General features: G+C 37.7%; 2 protein-coding genes across 3 annotated transcripts in view; one reads left to right on the forward strand and one right to left on the reverse strand.

Annotated features, from left to right (window-relative positions):
- PARPBP (PARP1 binding protein) overlaps nucleotides 1–13,816 on the reverse strand; it is a 65,696-nt gene extending 51,880 nt beyond the window's left edge. Inside the window, exons 1-2 of the mRNA XM_004418028.3 lie at nucleotides 13,662–13,816; nucleotides 9,319–9,474 (exon numbers count right to left, since the gene is read on the reverse strand). Coding sequence (XP_004418085.2) covers nucleotides 9,319–9,471 — 153 coding nt within the window. The 5' untranslated portion in view covers nucleotides 9,472–9,474; nucleotides 13,662–13,816. The remainder of the gene's footprint in view (nucleotides 1–9,318; nucleotides 9,475–13,661) is intronic.
- Nucleotides 13,817–13,819: 3 nt separating this feature from the next.
- Nucleotides 13,820–21,796, forward strand: part of NUP37 (nucleoporin 37) — a 47,538-nt gene continuing 39,561 nt past the window's right edge. The window contains exons 1-2 of one of the 2 annotated variants that reach the window (XM_087449030.1): nucleotides 13,820–13,887; nucleotides 15,183–15,403. In XM_087449030.1, the coding sequence (XP_087305156.1) occupies nucleotides 15,248–15,403 (156 nt within the window). In that variant the 5' untranslated portion in view covers nucleotides 13,820–13,887; nucleotides 15,183–15,247. Of the gene's footprint in view, nucleotides 13,888–14,545; nucleotides 14,683–15,182; nucleotides 15,404–21,796 lie in introns of those variants that run through there. The other variant, XM_004418027.3, reaches the window with a different exon arrangement.

Here is a 21,796-nt window from a genome sequence, read left to right on the forward strand (position 1 = left end):
TATATACACAATGGACTACTACTCAGCCATAAGAAACGATGAAATCCAGCCATTTGTGACAAAATGGACATTGAGGGTATTATGCAAAGTGAAATAAGTCAGAGGGAGAAGGTCAAATACTGTATGATTTCCTTCATTAAGTAGTAGATAATAACAACAACAAACAAACACATAGAGACTGAGATTGGATTGGTGGTTACCAGAAGGGAAGTGGGGAGGGAGGAGGGCAAAAGGGATAATTCGGCACATGTGATGGGTGATGATGGGTTGTAATTAGTATTTGGGTGGTGAACATGATGTAATCTATGCAGAAATAGAGGTATAATGATGTACACCTGAAATTTATACTATGTTATAAACCAATGTTACTGCAATAAACAAAAAATTAAAAAATAAATAAATAAAAAAAATAAAATCATCAAAGCCATAGTGAATTCTCATATACCACACTATTCCAAGTGTTAGTCTTAAAACACGATCATAAAAATTAAATTTTTAAAAATTATTTTTCATTTCATTACCGTTCAAGGGAAAGCACAATATCAGCGCTAAAACCTTGAGTCAGAGAAGAAGTTTGATTCTTTCCTCCTCATGGACATACTCCACTGTAACAAACAAGTGCTAAAAACCCATAGTCAGGTTTCTTTCTATAAACTGTCAGATGTTACTAATCAGGCAAAATTGTTCTTTTTTTCTCTTCTTCAATATCCACATGATAAAATTATCTCAGTAGACACGTTCAAGGTTTTTTTTTAATTGATTGCATTCTGCTCCCACTTAATACCCAAGATATTAATAATGGTGTCTTCCAAAAAAATGCCAGCCCTAATTCAATATAAAATTCTAACTACTACTTTCCGATGCAGCATGAGTAAAAAATATTTTTAAGTACCCCATGTGGTTTTGTGAAATGTATTATGTTGCTCTCTTCTCATATTAAGCTCCGTTAATATGTTAGTTTCTGCTAACACCAAGATCTTTCCATTAACTGCATTTAAAGATGAGTGGGCATTTAAATAGAACTATAATTCCCTGGAACTAAATTGTAATATCATCTTTAGCCAATGAAGAATAATAGAAATCAAACAAAGCCAAATATACCATTTTCTACATATCTGATTCCTTCAAATCTATATCTTGGTATCTTTTATAAAAATCAGCCACATTTTCTAGTTATTATCCAAATTTAAGACATGGTGTCTAAACTGCCTTAAGACAATTAACTCTTTACTCATCCATATGGAGGCAACTAAGAAAATTATCCTTACTATCCTTAGAGAAGGAACTTGTGATAATTATGAAAAGTAATTATATTTCATGAAACTAATTCAATGAACAACCCAAAAAACCAGTAACTATCAAACCTTGGATCCATAACCCAAACGTAAGACAGATTTGTAATTTCTCGGCATTGCATCAAAAACTGTATACTTTACTTCCCAATCCCACAAACATTACACACCACAAAATTTCCAAATGGTATTTAAGTTAAATAAGTCTAGCTATTTAGAATTTCAAAACTAAATTGTCTTATCTCAAAAATTCCTAAAACTATTTTGGTATAACATCCTTCATGTTGAAAACAAATTGAGATTTTGCCTAATGTAAATGTACAATTTATTCTCATTCTGTTGACTATAACTAGGTAAAGTAAAACTATGTAAGCTCTTGATCCTGTGAGAAAAGGTTTTGACTAGATTAACAGTGTTTATACTGGGATTGTAAAAACATTTTAAATTCAAATAAAAATGCACTCCAGATATCAGTTTTCATGATCAGGTGCCCACCATGATAGCAAATTCTATTATTCAAACCAGTTACAACTGATTGAGAGAGTCTGTGGTCAAATCAGAAAATGTTTTGCTAGGAAAACATGCCAGCTGGCTAATATCTGAAGGAAGTTCAAAATGTTCAATGTTTTAATTCTCTGATGGACATAAGAAGGATTGTATTTCACCAGAATAAAATGAGAAAAAAGTTGAGAGTTATGCTTTTTCAGAGCACTTGTACCTTGTATATTTTATCAAAGTTATTTTTATAATTATTCAAAATTTTAAATAAACTTTACATTTTTAACTAATTAGAATTTTTGTTGTTACCAAAAGAGAAAAGATAGCAGCTCTACTTAAGAGCATTAATTGGCTGTGTGACCTTGGGTAAGATACTGAAATCCCTCTGAGTCAGTTTCCTTGGTTATAAAATGAGATCATACAGATTAAATAACACCTGATAAATGGTAGGTGATCAAAAATGTCAGTTTCCTTTCTCTTTTCTTATTCAAAGTAAAACAACTGTTAGTTTGTTGGGGGAGGTGGTGGTAGACAAATGTTATACAATTTTAAAAACTGTTTCTTCTTATTTGTTATGTCACTGTTAGGTCATTTCATAGCTGACAATCAACCACAGGTGCTGTGATTGCTTTCAATGAAGTTATAAAATTAATATCTTTCTTTCATTCAGTGGAACATTTGTAATGATCTTAAGGCTAAGGTGAAAAATAGCCTTTATAATGTAACTGAAAGACAGATTCAAACTATGAAGCCAATTTCAAAGAAAGGAAAGGCTGAAATATTATTTGCAACCTAATGAAGTGATACATATTTACCATATAATGAAGTCAATAGTCCTCAATGAATCTATTCATAGGTTAAATCTTTAGCAGCATAAACCTGCTAGAGAGGTGTCATGATTTAAACTAAAAAATCTTGCCTCTCAGAAAACATGCCAAAAACCTAAAACTCAAAGATTATTTTACTATACCTTTTCTTTTTCCCCACTAAAGTAGTTAAGAAAATAAACATGCCAATAGACAGACTAATAACTCTACTAGGTATTCAAAGTTTTATTGTAGTTGAATTCAGTTATAAGGGCTATACTTTAGGGACTCATGTTCTCAAATGTCAGAGAATTAAACCCAAACAGAGCTCAAACACAGGGTGAAAAATACAGGTGAAGGATATATGCAACCAGCTCCACCCTTTCACTACTATACGCTACATATGAACGCACCTGCAGGCATATGTGCATGCTACTTCATGTTGCTGAGCGACTTGTAAGTCTGGGCACAGTTGGGGATGCCTGATGGAGAGTTCAAGAAAAACTGAACTGCAGGGCCGGCTCTGTGGCTTAGCGGTTAAGTGCGCGCGCTCTGATGCTGGCGGCCCGGGTTCGGATCCCGGGCGCGCCCCAAGGCACCACTTCTCCGTCCAGCGCGAGGCCGAGTTCCACGTACAGCAACTAGAAGGATGTGAACCTATGACATACAACTATCTGCTGGGGCTTTGGGGGGAAAAAAGTGAATAAATAAAATCTTTAAAAAAAAAAAAAACTGAACTGCAACTCACCATCTCCACTGCACACGTGCACATACACACAAACTGTGAAAGGCTCAGCTGCAATTCACCTCTCTTCTTCTTTCCCACCCAGAGTCTGAACTTTCACAGTGATTTAAGTGAATTCGCAAGTAGAAAATTAACAAGTAGAAAAAGACTCTGAGTAAAGGCTACACAGACAAGCCCTGAAGAAAAACTGACTTGGATTGAATATTTCAATATTTTTTACAATAAGAACTAAATTTTTTTTCAGAGTATATTTCACTTAGTTTGTTGCTATATTTATTTTTTAAAAGTTATTCATGAACAAACGAACAAACAATAGGAGGTAATTTGAACATGGTCTGTTTGATTCCAGAACAACAGCCCTCAATGACTATATAATAATGATTCTTAATAATTGCCTCATTTCTCTCTCTCTCCTTATTTTCCAGTGTATGGTCACCAAAGTTTAATCTTTGGCTAGCCCATTCCATTTATACAATATCCTCAGAATCTATTACTTACCTTAGTACCATTTCTCCAGATTATTAAAGAAGGATAGATTAAAAAAAAATGCTCAGGCAGTAAAATTGGCAAGACTTGGATATGGATTGCAATGGGAAGCAAAGGAAAGAGACTCTACCATGACCCTTGGGTATCTAGCTTCAGTGACTGAGTGAACAATGGTACAGATCATTGAGACAAAGAAGATAAACAGGAAGGTAAGTTGAGGAAGCAAACAAGGTGATATACTTTTAAAAACTGATGTGTAGACAGTAATGCGAAATCAAGGTAAAATGTCCAGTGAGTACCTGATCATACCAGAGTAGGACTCAGTAGAGAGGTCTGGCATATAAATACTTGTGAAACAACATAAAGGAAGTATATCCAGTGAAAGTGGGTAAAATGGAGCATATTGGAAGATATCAACAAAGTGCATGACAAAGAGAGTATCTAAAATACGTGTAGAACGCTTTCAAAGAGTAAGAAACAGACAAAAGTAACTCAACAGTAAAATAAGCAAAGGTAATGAACAGACAGTTTAAGAAGAGGATATCTAAACGGTCAAATGAGCATTTTAAAAGGTGTTTAAATGCTGTAGTTGTCAGAAAAATTAAAATGAAATACCACTTTTTCTCTTTTGACAACATCTAATACAGAGAGAGAGATAAGCCAAGTTGAAGACCAATATGTTAGTATCAAGTCAAATTAAAGATGTATCTATCATATGACCCACTGAGTATGGGGCCTAGAGAGCCTCTTCTTCAGTGCACAGACATCATTTCAATGAAAAACTGTAAGACCAAAAAACTTCAAACAACCCAAAGGTCCATCAACGAATAAAATGTATCAGTCATACAAAGGATGACTGTTAAAATGAATAAATTAGATCAACTTTTCTATCAGTACCTGAAGAGGTCTTAAAAACAACGTTGGATGATAAAAACAAGAGGCAGAAAGAATGTATACCATCTGTAATAATTTTAAAATAGATACATTAACAAGGCAATTTGCCCAACTGGATAAGCAGAGAAACTACTCCTGGTATAAAATACCTAAAACTATAGGAGAAAACAGGAAAATTTTTTTAAGCATGACTGAATTTTCCACAAGAGAAAGGAAATTATAAAAGGTCAAAAACAATGAGAAAGTGCCAATATAGAGGGGTAAGCAAATGGTAGGACCTGTGTTTCCCTGGTATCTATCACTCCCTGGCACTCAGGAACCTGGTATTTATGAATCCTGAGCACAAAGTTTAGAATGCAAAACTGAGCATAAGAAAGGTGGGAAGCTGGATCAGAGACCCTTCCTGCCCATGCTGCCATATAAAGCCCAAAGCCCCTAAAGGCCCACGCTCTTAGTATGTCCACTAGAAAAAAAATCCGCCCAGCAGAAGGTGATGGTGGAGATACTTGCCAGTGAAGAAATTTCTGAAGTAGCCTCAATATTGTGCTGACCTCTCTGAGTAATCTTCACTTACCACTTGCCTAATAATTAATTTCTGCTGAAACAGAGGACAGAAGTCATCTACCTTGGCAGAAATTGGAAGTTTATTCCCTGGAGAGGGTAAAACAGAGTCTCTGGACTGAAAAGTGCAGTTGAGGACAAGAGAACCCAAATTAAAACCATAGGAATCCACGTGACAGTTTATATTCTAAATTTTGACACCCCTCTCAGGTGCCCAACCCATTGGCAGCTCAACTTTACCACCATTCATGCAGGAGGAAAGAAGACCCTTTTCTGAGGACACTGTTCCAAAAGGGGTATCCTCAAGATATTGACATCAAAGGTTCCCCAACCAAATGGCCCAGTCAGATCAGGTTGACAAGCCCTAACCCTGCACGTCCAGCTTCCAATAAGCAGTGTAGTGCTCCACTTAAATATAAGTGCAGGGCCAAGGATCATCACGAAGAAGCCTCTAATAGGAAGAAAGGAAATCCTTCCCAAATAAAACTAACAAAAACAAGGAACTTGGAGGAAACAGATTATGCAAGAAGAAAAAACCTCAACAAAATATCATTAATAATTTCAAAGGAGAAAATATTACACCCTAGAAGCAAGAACAGTATGATATTTTAAAAAGAGAGAGAATAGGGGCTAGCCCGGTGGTGTAGCAGTTAAGTTTGCATATTCGGCTTCAGTGGCCCAGGATTCGCCGGTTCGGATCCTGGGCGCAGACCTACTTAACGCTCATCAAGCCATGCTGAGGTTGCGTCCCACATAGAAGAGCTACAACTCTACAACTATGATACACAACTATGTACTGGGGCTTTGAGGAGAAAAAAGAAAAAGAAAAGAGGATAAAAAAGAACTATTGGAAATGAAGATGATAGCAGAAAATCCAATAGTTATTAAACTAAAAAACTAATAAACATTGACTATCTTATTGAATACTGGCTGGAAGAAAGTAAGACAAAGTGAATGGATAAATAAACTAACACATTCACATAACAGACTATTATTCACTGCTAAAAAGAAATGAGCTACCAAGCCATGAAAAGACATGGAGGAACCTTAAATGAATATTACTAAGTAAAAGAAGCCAATCTGAAAAGGCTACATACTATATGATTCCAACTACAAGACATTCTGAAAAAGGCAAAACTATGGTGACAGTCAAAAGCTCAGTGATTGCCAGGGGTCGAGGAGAGGGAAAGATGAATAGATGGAGCACAGAGGATTTTTAGGACAGTGAAACTATGCTGTACAATACTATAACGGTGGAGACATGTCATTACACATTCGTCAAAAGTCACAGAACATACAACACAAAGAGTGTTTAGGGATAAAGACCCAGGATGTCTGCTACTTACTATCAAATGGTTCATACAGAGTAATAACAATATGTATGTATGTATGTATATATGTATGTGTACAATACATACATGTGTCTATGTATTTATATACACATACAAAAATATAAAAAGAATAATGATGCAAACATGGCAAAATAATAATTGGTGAATCTAAGTGAAGGGCATACAGGAGTTCAGTGTATTATTCTTATAACTTTTCTGGAAGTTTAACATTTTTTTCAAAATAAAATGTCAAAAAAGTGCTACTTATGTTTTTTTCAACATACCCACGTAAAACTAATTTTTAACAATGACTGTGATTAAAAACAAGGAACAGACAAATTGAACACGTAACTACCACCCCTTCAGCTACAGTGGCCCTTCTGCATTTTCTCAAACTCTATCTGCAGTCTCCCGCCACAGGGCCTCTGTACACGCTACTCCTCCGTCCTCATCTTGCTCTCCCTTCTTTGCCTACTTAACCCCTCTCCTTCCTTTAGGGCTCAGCTCGATCTCTCTGACCAAGTCAACTCCCTCACCTCATAGTATCTTATATCTCTTCTTCTCACAGCTATAATTTTGCATTTATTTGTATTATTCTCTACTTAATGTCTGCCTCACCTACTAGGCAATAAGCTTCATGAAGGCAGGAGTCATGTCTCATTTTGTTCACCATTTTAACCCCACCACTTACCACAATGCCCAGCACATAGTAGAAGCTCAAAAAAAAAAAGGAAAAGGAAAGAAATCTGTGGAAGGAAGGAAAAGACGGAAGAAATTAACATTTATATAAACAGCTGTATTGGCCTCCTTGCTGTTCCTTGAACATATTTCCACCTCAGGGCCCTTGCATCTGCTGTTCCCTTTGTCTGGTAGTCCCATCCCCAATTAGTTTCTTCTTCCCCTCTTTCAAATCTTTGCCCAAATGGCAACTTCTAGATAAGGCCTTCCTCGACCACCCTATTTCAAACTGCAAGAACTCCTCCACCCCAAACTCTATATATTCCTTAGTTGCATCTCTGTTTTATTTTGTACTGTAGCATTTATTATGACCTAAAATACTATATATCTTATTTATTAGAGTATTATGTCTCTCCCCACTAGAAGATTAATTCCATAAGAGCAGGGATTTCCTTCAGTGCTATATTCCTAATGCACAGAATAATGTCTAGCACTTAGTAAAAATTCAACAAATACTTGTCAGAAGAATGACTGACTCTATAAGATAGAATTGTCAAAATTTTTCCATGTTCAGAATTTATCTTAATATACATTGTTTTGAATACGTAAAACTGTTACCTATCCACACATAGGAAGGACTATATCTTGTTTTAAGATTATATAATTTCTAATTTCTAGGTGTTAAAATATTCTTCCTTTTTCAAAATGATGGTTCCAGTAACTATTTTTTTCTCACTGGCCTTATTTGCCAACATCAGAAATGTTCAAATCTGTCAATGTCTAATTTTTTTTGGAAATTTTATTGGTACATGAAATCTAAAAGTTTGGGAACTACTGACATATAGGATTAAAATAACTTATCAGAATGTCATTTCACTGTGTAGCCCAACTGACCCACTGAAATCAATTTCACCCTTCAGAAATCTTCTCTAGTCAAGACAGTCCCCTTACCATCTTCAAACCATCATGATTTTGAATCCCCTGGATGGTTCTTCTAAACTAACTTTCCCCTTCCTTCACCCCTTCTTTAAGTCCTTCCTATCCAAAGACTTCCCTTCCTTTAAGTATACTATCTAAAATCCAAGAAGCCTTGTCTTACCACTCCAGCCTACATTCATCTTGCTCTCATCTGAACACCTCTAGCCTTTTAGGTAGAGCTCATTCCAAACACTAGTTTGGCACAAGCCAACTATGTAAGAATCACGTCAGGGGCCAGCCCGGTGGCATCGTGGTTAAGTTCGTGTGCTTCACTTCGGCGGCCCAGGGTTCACAGGTTTGGATCCTGGGTGCAGGCCTACATACCGCTCATCAAGCCATGCTGTGGCAGGCGTCCACATATAAAGTAGAGGAAGATTGGCACAGATGTTAGCCCAGGGCCAATCTTCCTCAGCAAAAAGAGGAGGATTAGCAACACATGTTAGCTCAGGGCCAATCTTCCTCATCACCTTCCCCCTCAAAAAAAAAGAATCACCTCAGGGAGATTACAAAAGACAATTTCCAGGGTCTAAGTACAGATTAGGAGAAAGAATTTCCAAGATTGGGGCACAGGAGCCAGTATTTTTTAAAAGCCCTCTCAAATGATTCTGATTCACAACCTGCATTAGGAATAATTAATCTATACCATAGAGTCTGAAATGAGTCATAAAATACTTTGATTATATTTAAATAAACATTATTTATGAGTGCCTTCTAGAACTTTTTAAAGGAAGTCTTATAAAATAAAAATAATTTTTTAACCACAATAATCAGAATAGTTGCATGTTTATCTTAAGACTTCAAATTAAACATCAAATGTGCATGTCCTATGTTAAATTACACATATAAGGCCTTAATTTTGAAAGAAGTCATTGCAAAACCAATCATAACATTTTGAGGCAGATATGCAGAGGCATTTACGAAAAGAGAATATTGATATTATCACAGGAGGGCATATACTGCAAAGAAATTAATGAAATTAAGCTTATTCAAATGGGAAGCAACCAAAATTCACTCAAAAAAAAAAGTTAACCTAAATATAGTCTACTAACCTGTTTGTTGTTCTCTGCCATGGAAAGTTGCAATGCCAAGAGCATGGAGTCTGCACCACATACAGTAGTTCTCTCAGAGTTACAACGAGTGTGCCAATTCCTTCTGAACTCTTTAATCATATCCAACACCAACTTTTGATTAAGCACAGCCATCCTCTTAAAGTGGGACAGAATGCAATGTTAAAAAGCCTTCTTTTAATTGGAAATTAATATTTAACACGTGTAAGCAAGCAGAGTTAGAGAAAAATAAGTAGTGAATGAGAGGTCATTTCATATTTACTAAGATTGCTTTTAATTAAATTTAGGAAAACAGAATAATACAATTTCTGCCCAATCATATTTTCCTCTCCTTTAGTTTTCTTAAGCCAAATCTTTTGAAATAACAAAATCCAATCTTCAATCCAAAAATTCATACAAAACAGATACACAAATTCTGCAAACTTATAATTATAGACACAGACATTGCTAACTAAAGGTGTATTTAAAAAATATTTGTTTTGAGACAGATGGTAATATCTGTGGTAGATTGCAAAAAAAAAAAAGCCAATTTTCTCACATCTCTGTATTGTCCCAAAAGAGGTGGTCTATTTTTTCCACCCCTTTGGATCTGGATCAGCCTTGTGACTTGATTTGACCAATAGAATGTGGCCAGAATGACATCATGGTAGTTCCAAGCCTAGACCTCAAAAGGCCTGTGCAAAAGAGTTAACATAGGGCCAGCCCCCTGGCTTAGTGGTTAAGTGCGCGCGCTCCGCTACTGGCGGCCCGGGTTCGGATCCCGGGCGCGCACCCACGCACTGCTTCTCCGGCCGTGCTGAGGCCGCGTCCCACATACAGCAACTAGAAGGATGTTCAGACATGACCTACAACTATCTACTGGGGCTTTGGGGGAAAAATAAATAAATAAAAAATAAAATAAAATAAAATAAAGAGTTAATACAGTAGGCCTGACTGCTATCCTTCGCAAGTCCTGCTTACAAGGTTGGCCTTGGCTGGCATCTGGGAACTTAGATTTAAGGAGGGCTTCAGTAAGAATGGCTCACTGTGCCTAAACTGTTTGTACAAACAATATAGTTTATATAGAACACAAGCTTTCCTTCTGAGTCTGGAATTTTGGAAAATAGACAGAGGATGCCTACATGTTCAGCCTCCAGTAAAAACCCTGGACACTGAGTATCTAAAGAGTTTCCTTGATAGACAACATTTCACATGTGTTGTCACAACTTGTTGGAGGAATTAAGTATGTCTTGTGTGACTCCACTAACACAGGACATTTGGAATCTAGTGCCTGGTGTCTCCTGGACTTTGCCCTGTGCACCTTCTCCCCCTCTGCTGATTTTGCTTAGTATCTTTTTGCTGTTATAAATTATAGCCCTGAGCACGACTATCTGCTGAGTTCTCTGAGTTCTCTTAACAAATCATCCAACCTGGGGGTGGTCTTGGGGGCCTCCTGACATAAGGCCTTGTAGCTTTGGTTCCTTCTCTCTTGGTACTCTCAGACTGCCATATGAAGAAGTCCAAGCTAGCCTGCTGGAGAGGCCGTATGGACGAGAACCAAGGTGCACCAGCTGACAACCAATACCAACTTACAGACATGTGAGTGAGGCTATCTTAGACTTTCTGGCCCCAATCAACCTGCCAGATGAACTGCACACACATGAGTCATCTCAGGCAAGATCAGCAAAACCACCTACCTGAGTCCAGCCCAAACTGCTGATCTATAGAATCCTAAGCAAATAAAATAGCTGTTTTTAAGCCACCAAGTTTCGGGGTGGTTTGTTACACAACAATAGATAACTAATACAATAGCTAATATTTAGGAGCTTTCTTGGTGCCAGATACTTTTCAAAAGCTTAATATTTATTCCTTCATTCAATCTTCACAAGAGCCCTATGCGGAAGTCTATTATTACCCTCATTTTACATCTGAAGGTGATGCCCCACGTCACTCAGCTAGCAAATGGCCAAATAGACCTAAACCCGAGATGCCTAACTCCGCAAGCTGTGCTCTTAAATCACTATATTGCATAACTTCTCCTGACAGACAAAAGCTTTTCAAAATAATTGGATGTAGTTGCAATGTTTTACATACCCAAGCCTATATCAGGCAGCCAATTCCTTTCTCTGACTTTACAGACATGGCTGCTAAAAGTTTTTTGTTCCTACTTTCTTTTAAGTACCCTAGTCTCCAACATATTCACATGCCATTATCTTATTTTGAGTATTTTACTGTACACATCCTATTTACTTACTCCTTGTGCTATCTTTTTCTTCTTTTTTTATGTGGCATAAACAGAATCCCAGATGTTTACTAGGAATCTTGGGTTTATATGATCAAGAAAATGGGCATATGGCTAGCCAGCCCTGATGGCCTAGTGGTTACAGTTCGGCATGCTCCACTTCGGGGGCCGTGGCCCAGTTCCCAGGCGTGAAACCACACCACTCATCTTCAGTAGTCAGGCTGTGGGAGTGGCTCACATAGAAGAACTAGAAGGACCTAAAACTAGAATATACAGCTATGTACTGGGGCTTTGGGGAGGAAAAAAAAAAAGAAGACTGGCAACAGACGTTAGCTCAGGGCAAATCTTTCCCAGCAAAAAAAAAAAAAAAGAAAGAAAAGAAAATGGGCATATGCCATTTACAAGATAATAATTTATAGACATAATCAGTGATGCAATTTAAAGACAGGTAGAAGACTATAAATTAAAATATCTACATAAATACAAACCCTAGTAAATAGCTAAGAGTTAGATTTCCCTTATCACCCTCATCTCTTACCAGAAAAGAAAGTGAAGAAGTAAAACTTCAGTGATACGATCAGTTTGCCTGAAATAAATCTTTAGTAGTAAATTATTTACTGGTACTATTTAAAAGCACTATGAGTTCAGGTTGCTAACAATGAAGACTAGCTGGAATTAGACTGTTCTGAATCCTGGCTCCATGACTTACTAGCTGTAAGATCTTAGCCAAGTTATGTCACCTCTCCCGCCTCGGCTTCCTTGTACTGAAAATGAAAATGATAGTTCCTATCTCATGGGGCTTTGAGAAAAGTAAATGACATAAATACAAGTTAAGTTTTTAGAGCAGTGTCTGGCATATATAAAAGCCAACAGTCTCATCCAGGGGTCAGCATACTTTTTGAAAAGAGCCAAATAGTAAATATTTGAGGCGTGCAGGCCGCAAGATCTCTGTCACAACTACTCAACTCGACCTTGCAGTGTGAAAATAGCCACAGACAATACATAAACAAATGAGCGTAGCTGTGCTTCAACAAAACTTTATGGAAACTGAAATTTGAATTTCATGTAATTTTCACGTCATAAAATATCATTCTTCTTTTGGTTTTTTTTCCCAACCATTCAAACATAGAAAATCCATTCTTAGCTCAGGAACTGGCTGCACAAAAAGAGGCAGTGCCACTGGTTTGCCAATCCTGGTCTAGTCTCAGCTTTTCCAGTAGCTAGCTGGCTGTGTGAGCCTACGCAATAAGCTTTACACCTGACTGCCTAGGTGGAGGTATCAACACAAAGAAAACAAGAATAACACCTTCCAGCCAGTTATGAGAAGTCAATGAGACAGTGAATATGCAAGCACTTTGAACGTCAGGCTGCACTATACAAAAACAGCAGTAGAAGGCAGCAGTGATAATCAACACTTGTTTTAAAAAACTGGATTCCAAGCTGCACTGGAGCAAAAATTGTGAGACAGAAAATTGTCACTGGGGAGGCAATGTGAGATGGTTAAAAGAATTACACTTGCGAGTCAGACAGACCAGAGTCCATATCCAGACTCCCCTATTTATTAGCTGTATGTCCTTTAGTATTTAAAATCTCTGATGAACATACATTTCTTCATTTGTGAAACGGACACGATAACTCCTAACTCATACAATTAGGAGATATTAGTGAGACAAGTAAAAAATCCACATAGTGCTGGGCACTTAGCAGGTGCTCAATAAAAAATGGCAGTCGTTGCCGCTATCATTGGCGGAATGCAGGTCCTAAAAGATCCTTGGGAGGATATACTAGGGAGACGGGGAAAGTGGCGGAATTGGAGTCTGCGCACGCTTGGGACTAGAACCTCGGTTTCCTAAGTAGATCTCTATGGACCTCAGTCTTCCAGTCGGCAGATGATCCCTCAGGACCTTCCAGCTCCATCCATCACTAGACACCGTGACTCTGTTCAACATCCCCAGACCCAACCAGGCTCCAGCGCGAAGCCACTGCACAAATAATACCCTAGACGGTCACAAGGCACTTTACTGTCACCGAAAAACCCTCCCAAGCCGCGGCTTAAATCACCACTTGAATTGTGACAGGCGGACGAGAAAGAGTCAAGACTCACCTGGCTCGAGGGAGACCTGTGACGCACAGACTCTACTGAAGAAAACTCCTGCCCGGCTGCAGTGCAGCGGCTGTCCGACTTGTCGCGGGTTACATTTTAAATCTCGCGGGAGGGCCCAGGAGCCAATCGCCGCTCCCGCCCTCTGACCCGGAAGCAGAGCCAGCGCGGGCCGGCGCAGCCCCCAGCAGAGATCAGCTGCGTACTGGCTGCTTCTCGGCGTCTTACGGTGCGTATTGCTCTGGAGCCCAAGGGGCCGTGGCGCTTTGCTACCGGCCGCCTCGCTCTCTCACCCTGTCCCTGGGAGTTCCTCCTCTCCCCGGGCCGTTCCCCACCCCTCTTCGCTCCGATCTCGTGCTCGGAGAGGAGGTAGCGAGGTCTCGCGGGACTTGCTTAGCACTGGGAGAGGCGTAGGGACTCTAGGCATGGACTTCTGTTTCCTCCCTTTTCTGCCCTTCCAGTTTTAGAGGGGGCAAGTCCAGCCTGCTGTGTACAGTGAGAGCCTGAGAATGCGGTGAGACTGGGCACTGCTTTAATCAGAGCACTCGGGCACCGAGTTTCCTGACCTCGAATCTTTTGCACTCCCCACACCACTGTGCCTCCGCGGGCGTCTCACCTGCTGGTCACGCTTAACAAATGTCCAGTCCCGGATGCCCACTCGTGAGGTTACTAGGTGATAAGCTCCCTGAGGTGGGATTCATCCCATCTGATTCTCAGTAAATGCTCATCAGGTACCTGATGTGGTTGTTACCAAGCCCAGCTGTTTTCAGGACAGCTCTTGCGTCCAATTAAAAAAAAAAAAAGACCTCTTTATAATCCATAAGCCTTATCTGGGAATGCTGCTGCTTCCGGAGTGCGCACCAGGCCATGACAGATTAAAGTGTTGTGCCTGGTTTTGTGAATATTATTTTTGTATCACACATTTTGGCACTCCTTCCTCCAGGTGCTATATTTTGTATCTGCTTATCTCATAGCACTTTGCATGCTGAATCATAACTATCCCTGGATTGTGATCTCCTTCAAGGTAGGGGGCTGTGTTTTTCTTCTCCAGTACTGGTCCAACACATAGTAAAGTATTTTCAAATTCTGGCTCATCCTATGAGTTTGGCAGGCTAGTTAACCTCCTAAAGTCTCAATTTCTCCGTCTGTAAAATGGGAACCAAAGGTAGTACCTCCCTCTTAGCTTTATGCAAATATTAGGTGTGATAATGTCAGTAAAATTTAACATGATACCTGCAAATAGTGCTGTGTGAATGTTAACTGTCATTAATTTTTTATGAATATATTTACTATTAAAGTGATTCCATCTTCAAGGACTCACTGTTATTTTTTAGATAATCTAAACAGAATTTTATGGTGATTTACTCTGCAGGTATCATTCACAAACTATTTAAATAAATACTTTCAATTTTTTTGAGTTGTCTGTGGCATTTGCAATGCCTGGTCCTTACCTTGGTTCATTTGCTGAAAGTGACTAACACTTGGACGGTTTCTATCTAACTGTGTCTGTATTGTAATCCACAGTTTCATGACCTTGTCCAGTAGCAGGCTATTTAATTTTTACAACTGCTGAAGTCTTGACATAGAAGATGAAGCAAGATGCCACAAGAAATGCTGCCTACACCGTGGATTGTGAAGATTATGTGCATGTGGTAGAATTTAATCCCTTTGAGAGTGGAAATTCAGGAAACCTAATTGCCTACGGTGGCAATAATTACGTGGTTATCGGCATGTGTACATTTCAGGTTAGTGTACAAAACTGCAGTGAATGACTAAAGATATTTCACTGATGATAAAACTTATACAAACTTTGGCAAACTTTGGCCAGAATTTGAAAGTGTATTGAGTTTGAATGTAAATAAAAAAAAAAAAAAAAAGATATGAAGGACTACAGAGAAAGATATTCCTAGTAATACATGCCTAAGATTTGTGCAAACGTTGAGTAGGTAGTGAAAAAGAAGAATATAAGGCTTCTCTTTTGCCTTATGATTAGAAATGGAACATTCTGGTAATTGAAGGTTACAATTAACTGAACATTGGTATGTACAGGGAAAACACCAACTAGAAAGATCTAATTAATTGCTTAATCCAATTTTTCTACATTCCACTTTGACTTAGGAAATAAGCTAATGTTGAGAGCCTAACAAATGATCCTGCAGGAGATTTTATAGCTGGCATGACATTCAGCTTTGCTGTTAATATGCTCTCATACTTTTTATACTTCTAAAGCACACATCTAGTGTATGCAAAGTATACTTTGTTTACATATTATTTTTTTATTGGTTCCTATTGAACAGGCAGTTTAGTATGGTCATTAAGACAATGAACTCTGGAGCCAAAATGCCTAGGTTTCTACCGTTGCCCGGCCTTTACCTCTTAATAGCTATATGACCTTGAGCAGGTACTTAACCTCTCTTCTATAAAAAGGAGGAAAATAATACTTAATCGGTTTTGTGAGACTGTAATGAGTTAGTACATGTAATGTTCCTGGAAGCCATCTGGCGCATTTAATACATGTATATGTTTTAGCGGTCACTGATTTGGTCAGTGGTGACGCTGAGGTACAACCCCATGTTTAATCACCAAAGAAAGATTGCTTTGTGGTGAGCACACACCATGTTTTCTCACAGGAAAGCTAATTCTACGTGTTGGAGAGACTTTGAACAATGAGAGTTCAACCCCAGGAATCTTTATCCTTTGTGTACCGGAATATTATACATAGAACAGTATTTCTTAAAGTTAATCAATGAGGTAATTTGGCAGTCACCAATTTTCAAAGATTTAAAATAACTATCGCCAAAGTGACATTATTATAAACAGTATTTCCTCTTTTACTCAAAAAGCAGTTCAGTATCTTTTAGCATTTTGACATCATAAATGCAATTTTGCATTTTACAGTGCAATAAATATATAAAGTTATACAGCATTAGACTGCATGCTTATTTATCCTAAGGGGAAAGTATGAATTAAAGGCTTCAGTTTGTTGGTATCTGGGTAGAATACAAGAGCGTTTACGTTATCCCACCTTGTCTGTTAGGGTTGAGGGAGGAATTTCTAGCTTTTACGCTAAATATGACCCTCAGCCTGACTTCAGCTGGACTACTAGGTTAGGATCATGAAAAGTCACATGATTAAGTGAAATAATATAACACACTCTTGAAAAAGACTGAAGGGAAACCGTATTTCTAATGCAGGCTACTAACCTACAAAAAAATAAAGCAACCCCCTACAGGTGAAACTAACGTTTTACTTCATTACTTTTAATATTAACAGCTGTGAACATAGAATTATATTCAAAAATACTGAAAAAATACGCTTTATCTCTAATTTATGTTCAGCTAAGAAATGAGGGAGAAAGTCAAGAAGGGAGAAAAAAATTAGGAAAAAAGAAAGGCAGAAGTAGTGGGTGGCAGAGAGAAAAAATGAGAGCAAAATAGGGCAAATGACAAAATGAGAAAAAACAACTAGCGAAAACGTTTGTATTGTTCCAGTATGGTTTGTAGTCATATGGGTTGTCCCCGTTGATCCTCAGACCTGTGAGATTGGCAATGTAGATCTTATCCTCAAATTACCTAAGGAAAGAATTGGATTTTTATTAATTTCACAAGTAGCGAACACAAATTGTATTCTGTGCCAATCCCTGTCCTCATGGAGTTTCCATTCTACTTCAGAGATGTTCAGGGATTTGTATGACTAGTAATTGAAAAAACAACATCTAGACTCTTTGAACCCCTGTTCTTTTCCTTCTATACTGCTATTCAGATAGGTTGAAAACATAGTTCAAACAGTTCTGGAGGAGAAATGTGTTCCAATAATTTGTCCCTGGGGATTCAGAATACATTATTGTTTCCCTTTGAAGTTATTTTTTATCTAATTAAACACTATTAAATATTGTTCCTGTTCTCATGCTAGAACCTTGAAGTTCCATAGCACTTTGAGAGAAAACTAAGTAAAAGTCAGTTGTATTGAAAGATTTTCACATTCCTGTATGAAAGACAATCCTCATTCTGAGTCTATTAGGAAAACACTTTTGATGTAGTGAATTTGAATATCAACAAAGCATTTTTCAGAATCTCATGGTGTTCTTTTAAATATGATAGAAATTTGAGCTGAGTGATGGTTCTGTTGATTGGTGTCATGTATTTGTAAAATATTCATTAAGTGCAGATCAGGTGCTGGGAACTAGTGATGCATACGTTAAAAAAGCAAAGACCCTGCCATCAAGGAGGTGTTTAAATGTAAAGCAACACAATAAGAAAACTGCTATAAACATCCTATGTGTAGAGGGCAGAGGAAGCATGAAGGTTTCCAAGTCTGAAAAGTCATCAGTAATGAATTGAGGCCTCTACTGGGACTTGGATGAGAACAGTTGATTTAGGCGAGCACATTCAATTTATATAGAACATGAAACAGAAGGATACCTGATGCTTTGGATAACAGACTTCATTTAACAAATATTTATTGAGCACCTTTTGGGTGTCAAACTCTGCTCAGAATCCAAATATTGTTTAATAGATTGGATGAATGGGCCAAGGTGAACAAGCTAAAATTTAATAAAGATGAATATAAAGTCTTAAAATGATAGACTGCTAGAGCTAGAAGGGAGAATTGTGACTTACAGTTTTTAGTCCCCTAGATGTTCACCAGAATCAGTACAATGATTGAACTACCAAAGGGAGTTAACCCAGTGCTGTCCAATAGAAATATAATGTGAGCCACAAATATAAATTTAAGTGCTGTAGTAGCCACATTATGAGAAGTAAAAAGCAGAGGAAATTAATTTTAATAATATATTTTTTAGCCAGCATATCCAAAATATTTTATGTGTAACCAATATAAAAAAGTATTAATGAGATATTTTATATTATTTTTATACTAAACCTTTGAAATCTGGTGTGCATTTTGCACTTTATAAAGTGTACACGTTTCAGCTTGAACTAACTACATTTTGCGTGCTTAATAGCCCCATGTGGCTAGTGACTACAGTATTGGACAGCACAGCTCTATATCCTCCTCTGTAGATTGACAGTCATGTTTAATGTTTGCTTTAGTTCTCAGCAGTGTATTATGATTCAAAGGAGATAAAGTATTTGGAGACAAATTTCAGAGTGGCATTAAAATGTTTAAAACTGTCATGTGGAGGAGAATTAGACTCAATGGTAAATGTATTTTGTGGTGTTTGTCAATTCTATTTGAGTGGAGTTGTTGCTTATAGTGCTTTAAGACCGATGCTGAATCTGCTTCTTAAGGTGTGTTCGCTTACGAGAGATCAGCTATGGCCAGATGTTTGCCATCACTGAGTTAAACTTACTCTTTATGGTTCCAGAGAGCACAATTTGGAGCAATGAGTAGAAGTTACATGGAAAGGGTTTTTAGTTTAATGTTCAAGAGAACTCTTTTAATAATTAGAACTATACCCAAATTGAATAAGCTCCTCCCAGAAATAGCTAGTTCCCTCTCACTGAAAGTGTTCAGAGAAAGGTTGTGCAAACTCTTTTTTCAGAAATTCTACTAGAGATTCAAGCATTAGATGGAAGAAGTGGACTAGGTAAACGTTACAGTCTCGTCTAACTAAAATTCTGTATTTGTCCTTAAATGGGTGTGGTGGGAGGGCCTGCCAATTTTAAACCCTTAAAATAGCCTTTTCATCAACCTGGCTTTGCTCCAACCTCAAATGTACTGGAGCCTTGTATAATAATTTGTGTTATAGCAAGTTTTCCAAAGTTTCTTAATTTCCTGCCTATACAATACTGCCTACACCCCAAACTAAACCCAAAATAGCATTTGTCTCTGCCTATACCACACACGCACCCTGGCCTTTCACTTGGCTCAATGGCAGACATTGCTGCCAGGAAAAAAGGTTTCATTGGTAATACATAAAGCTCAGGCTATACAGTCCCTGGGATTTCTTTATCCCCACGACCACCCATTAACTCCATATGTACTTTGGATAACAAATTTCAGGACCTAATTGTCAACACTGTTGTTACAGTAGCAAAATAATGTGTGTTTTGATGGTAAAAACTTCGTTTTTAGAAGATCGATTTGTCAAGTGTGGAAAAATAGGTGTAACCCAGACTATGAAGTCAGCTATGATTAGGTTCCTAACCTTATTTTAAAATTGCTTAGTGGTTGCTGCCTTGGCATGTCTGGCTGTTAGCCATACAGTTATTATACACACAAATTATGAAGTAATAAAATGTGACAGTGTTTTTCTTTCCTTGATAAATGCATTTATATTTCCTTTTTTCATTTATGGAAAAACTTTTTGCTGTTAACTCTTAAGTTCACCTGAAATTTAAAGTTATTTTCAAGGGATAGCTGAATTATGTGGAGAAGGACATGTATAATATATTTGTGAAATGCCTTTGCTAGGATCCCAAAGGCTGTCCTGGAAAAATCAAGACATCCACTAGGATTCAGTTAAAATACACATTATAAAACTGCATTTAGATTCAGGATGAATGGAATTCTTAGAACAGGCCTTCAGATAGTTCCTATCTATATAGACGTGTATTCCATTAAATATCAAGTTTGACCTGCTCTGGATTTTTTTTCCCTAATGATATTTTATAATCCTATAAACTTTTATAAAAGATAACTATAGTCACTTAATACAGAAGATTCCTTGGGCAAATTTGTCATGAAAAATTTTGCTTTAGTCTCTAAACTCAGGGTGTTGATTTAAATGACAAAACAATGATTTATTTATTTTAAAAATTGCAGTAAAGTTTATAAAATCTATTTTAAAATATATTTATCTATGTGAGGTATAAAGGATAATAACAAAATAGATCCCTGTATGCCTGCTTCCTAGTTCCATTGAGAAATGGAACATTAGCAATTTCTTTTGAAGCCTCCTGGGTATTCCTTACTGCCTTTCTCACCCACAAGAGGTAACCATGTCTGACATTTTGTGTTGGTGATTCCTTGTGTTTCTTTCTAGAGTTACCATATGTGGAAGTGTTACAAATCAATATATTGTTTTTCATGTTTTAACCTTTATATCAATGAAATTATTTTGTATTACATTTTTCTACAGTTTGTTGCTGTTAACATTGTATTTGTTAGATTCATGTCAAAGTTCATTTATTTTCACTATTGTATGGTATTTTATAATATGAATATACCACAATTTATCTGTTCCTCTATTGGATAATTGGGTTATTTTTAGTTTTTTACCATTGAAAACATTGCCAATATGCATATTCTTATGTCTTCTGTTTGTGTTTTGTTACCCCCTCCTTTCATTTTTTTCTTCCCTGATAGTTTGGAAGTTTTACATGCTATTTCTCTTTTTATACCAAAGACACTTTAACATGCATAATTAATAAGACAAAGTCAAAATTAATATCTTTAACTTCTTTTTGTGTGTGTGTGTGAGGAAGATCAGTCCTGAGCTAACATCCGTGTCAATCCTCCTCTTTTTGCTGAGGAAGACTGGCTCTGAGCTAATTGCCAATCCTCCTTTTTTTTTTTTTTCCCCAAAGCCCCAGTAGATAGTTGTATGTCATAGTTGCACATCCTTCTAGTTGCTGTATGTGGATCGTGGCCTCAGCATGGCCGGAGAAGCGGTGCGTCAGTGCGCGCCTGGGATCCGAACCCAGGCCGCCAGTATCGGAGCGTGCGCACTTAACCGCTAAGCCACAGGGCCGGCCCAATATCTTTAACTTCTTAATGAACAAAACAAGGACCTTTGACACTTGAACGTTATCAACCCCTCCATACTTAGAGTATTGTCATATTTTAGTTCTCGGTCATTTTTCTTCTCAGTTTTTCCTGGTGGGGAAGATTGGCCCTGAGCTAAGATCTGTTGCCAGTCTTCCTCTTTTTGCTTGAGGAATATTGTCCCTGAGTTAACACCTGTACCAGTCTTCCTCCATTTTGTATGTGGGTTGCCGCCACAGCATGGCTTAATGAATGGTTTGTAGGTCCGCGCCCAGGATCCGAACCTGTGAACCCCAGGCTACCAAAGTGGAGCGCAAACTTAACCACCATGCCACTGGGCTGGCCTCCGTTTTTCTTCTCATTTTAACCCACAAATATGATGTTGTTTTATGTGGCTAATATTTGTTTAGATTTACCTACCTGTCTGCCTTTGAGTTTTTGCTTACTGTTTCTTACATCTCAGGCCTTCC

This window comes from Ceratotherium simum, chromosome 25 (assembly GCF_057802395.1).
Source record: "Ceratotherium simum simum isolate JZ-2026a chromosome 25, ASM5780239v1, whole genome shotgun sequence".
Classification (NCBI taxonomy): domain Eukaryota; kingdom Metazoa; phylum Chordata; class Mammalia; order Perissodactyla; family Rhinocerotidae; genus Ceratotherium; species Ceratotherium simum.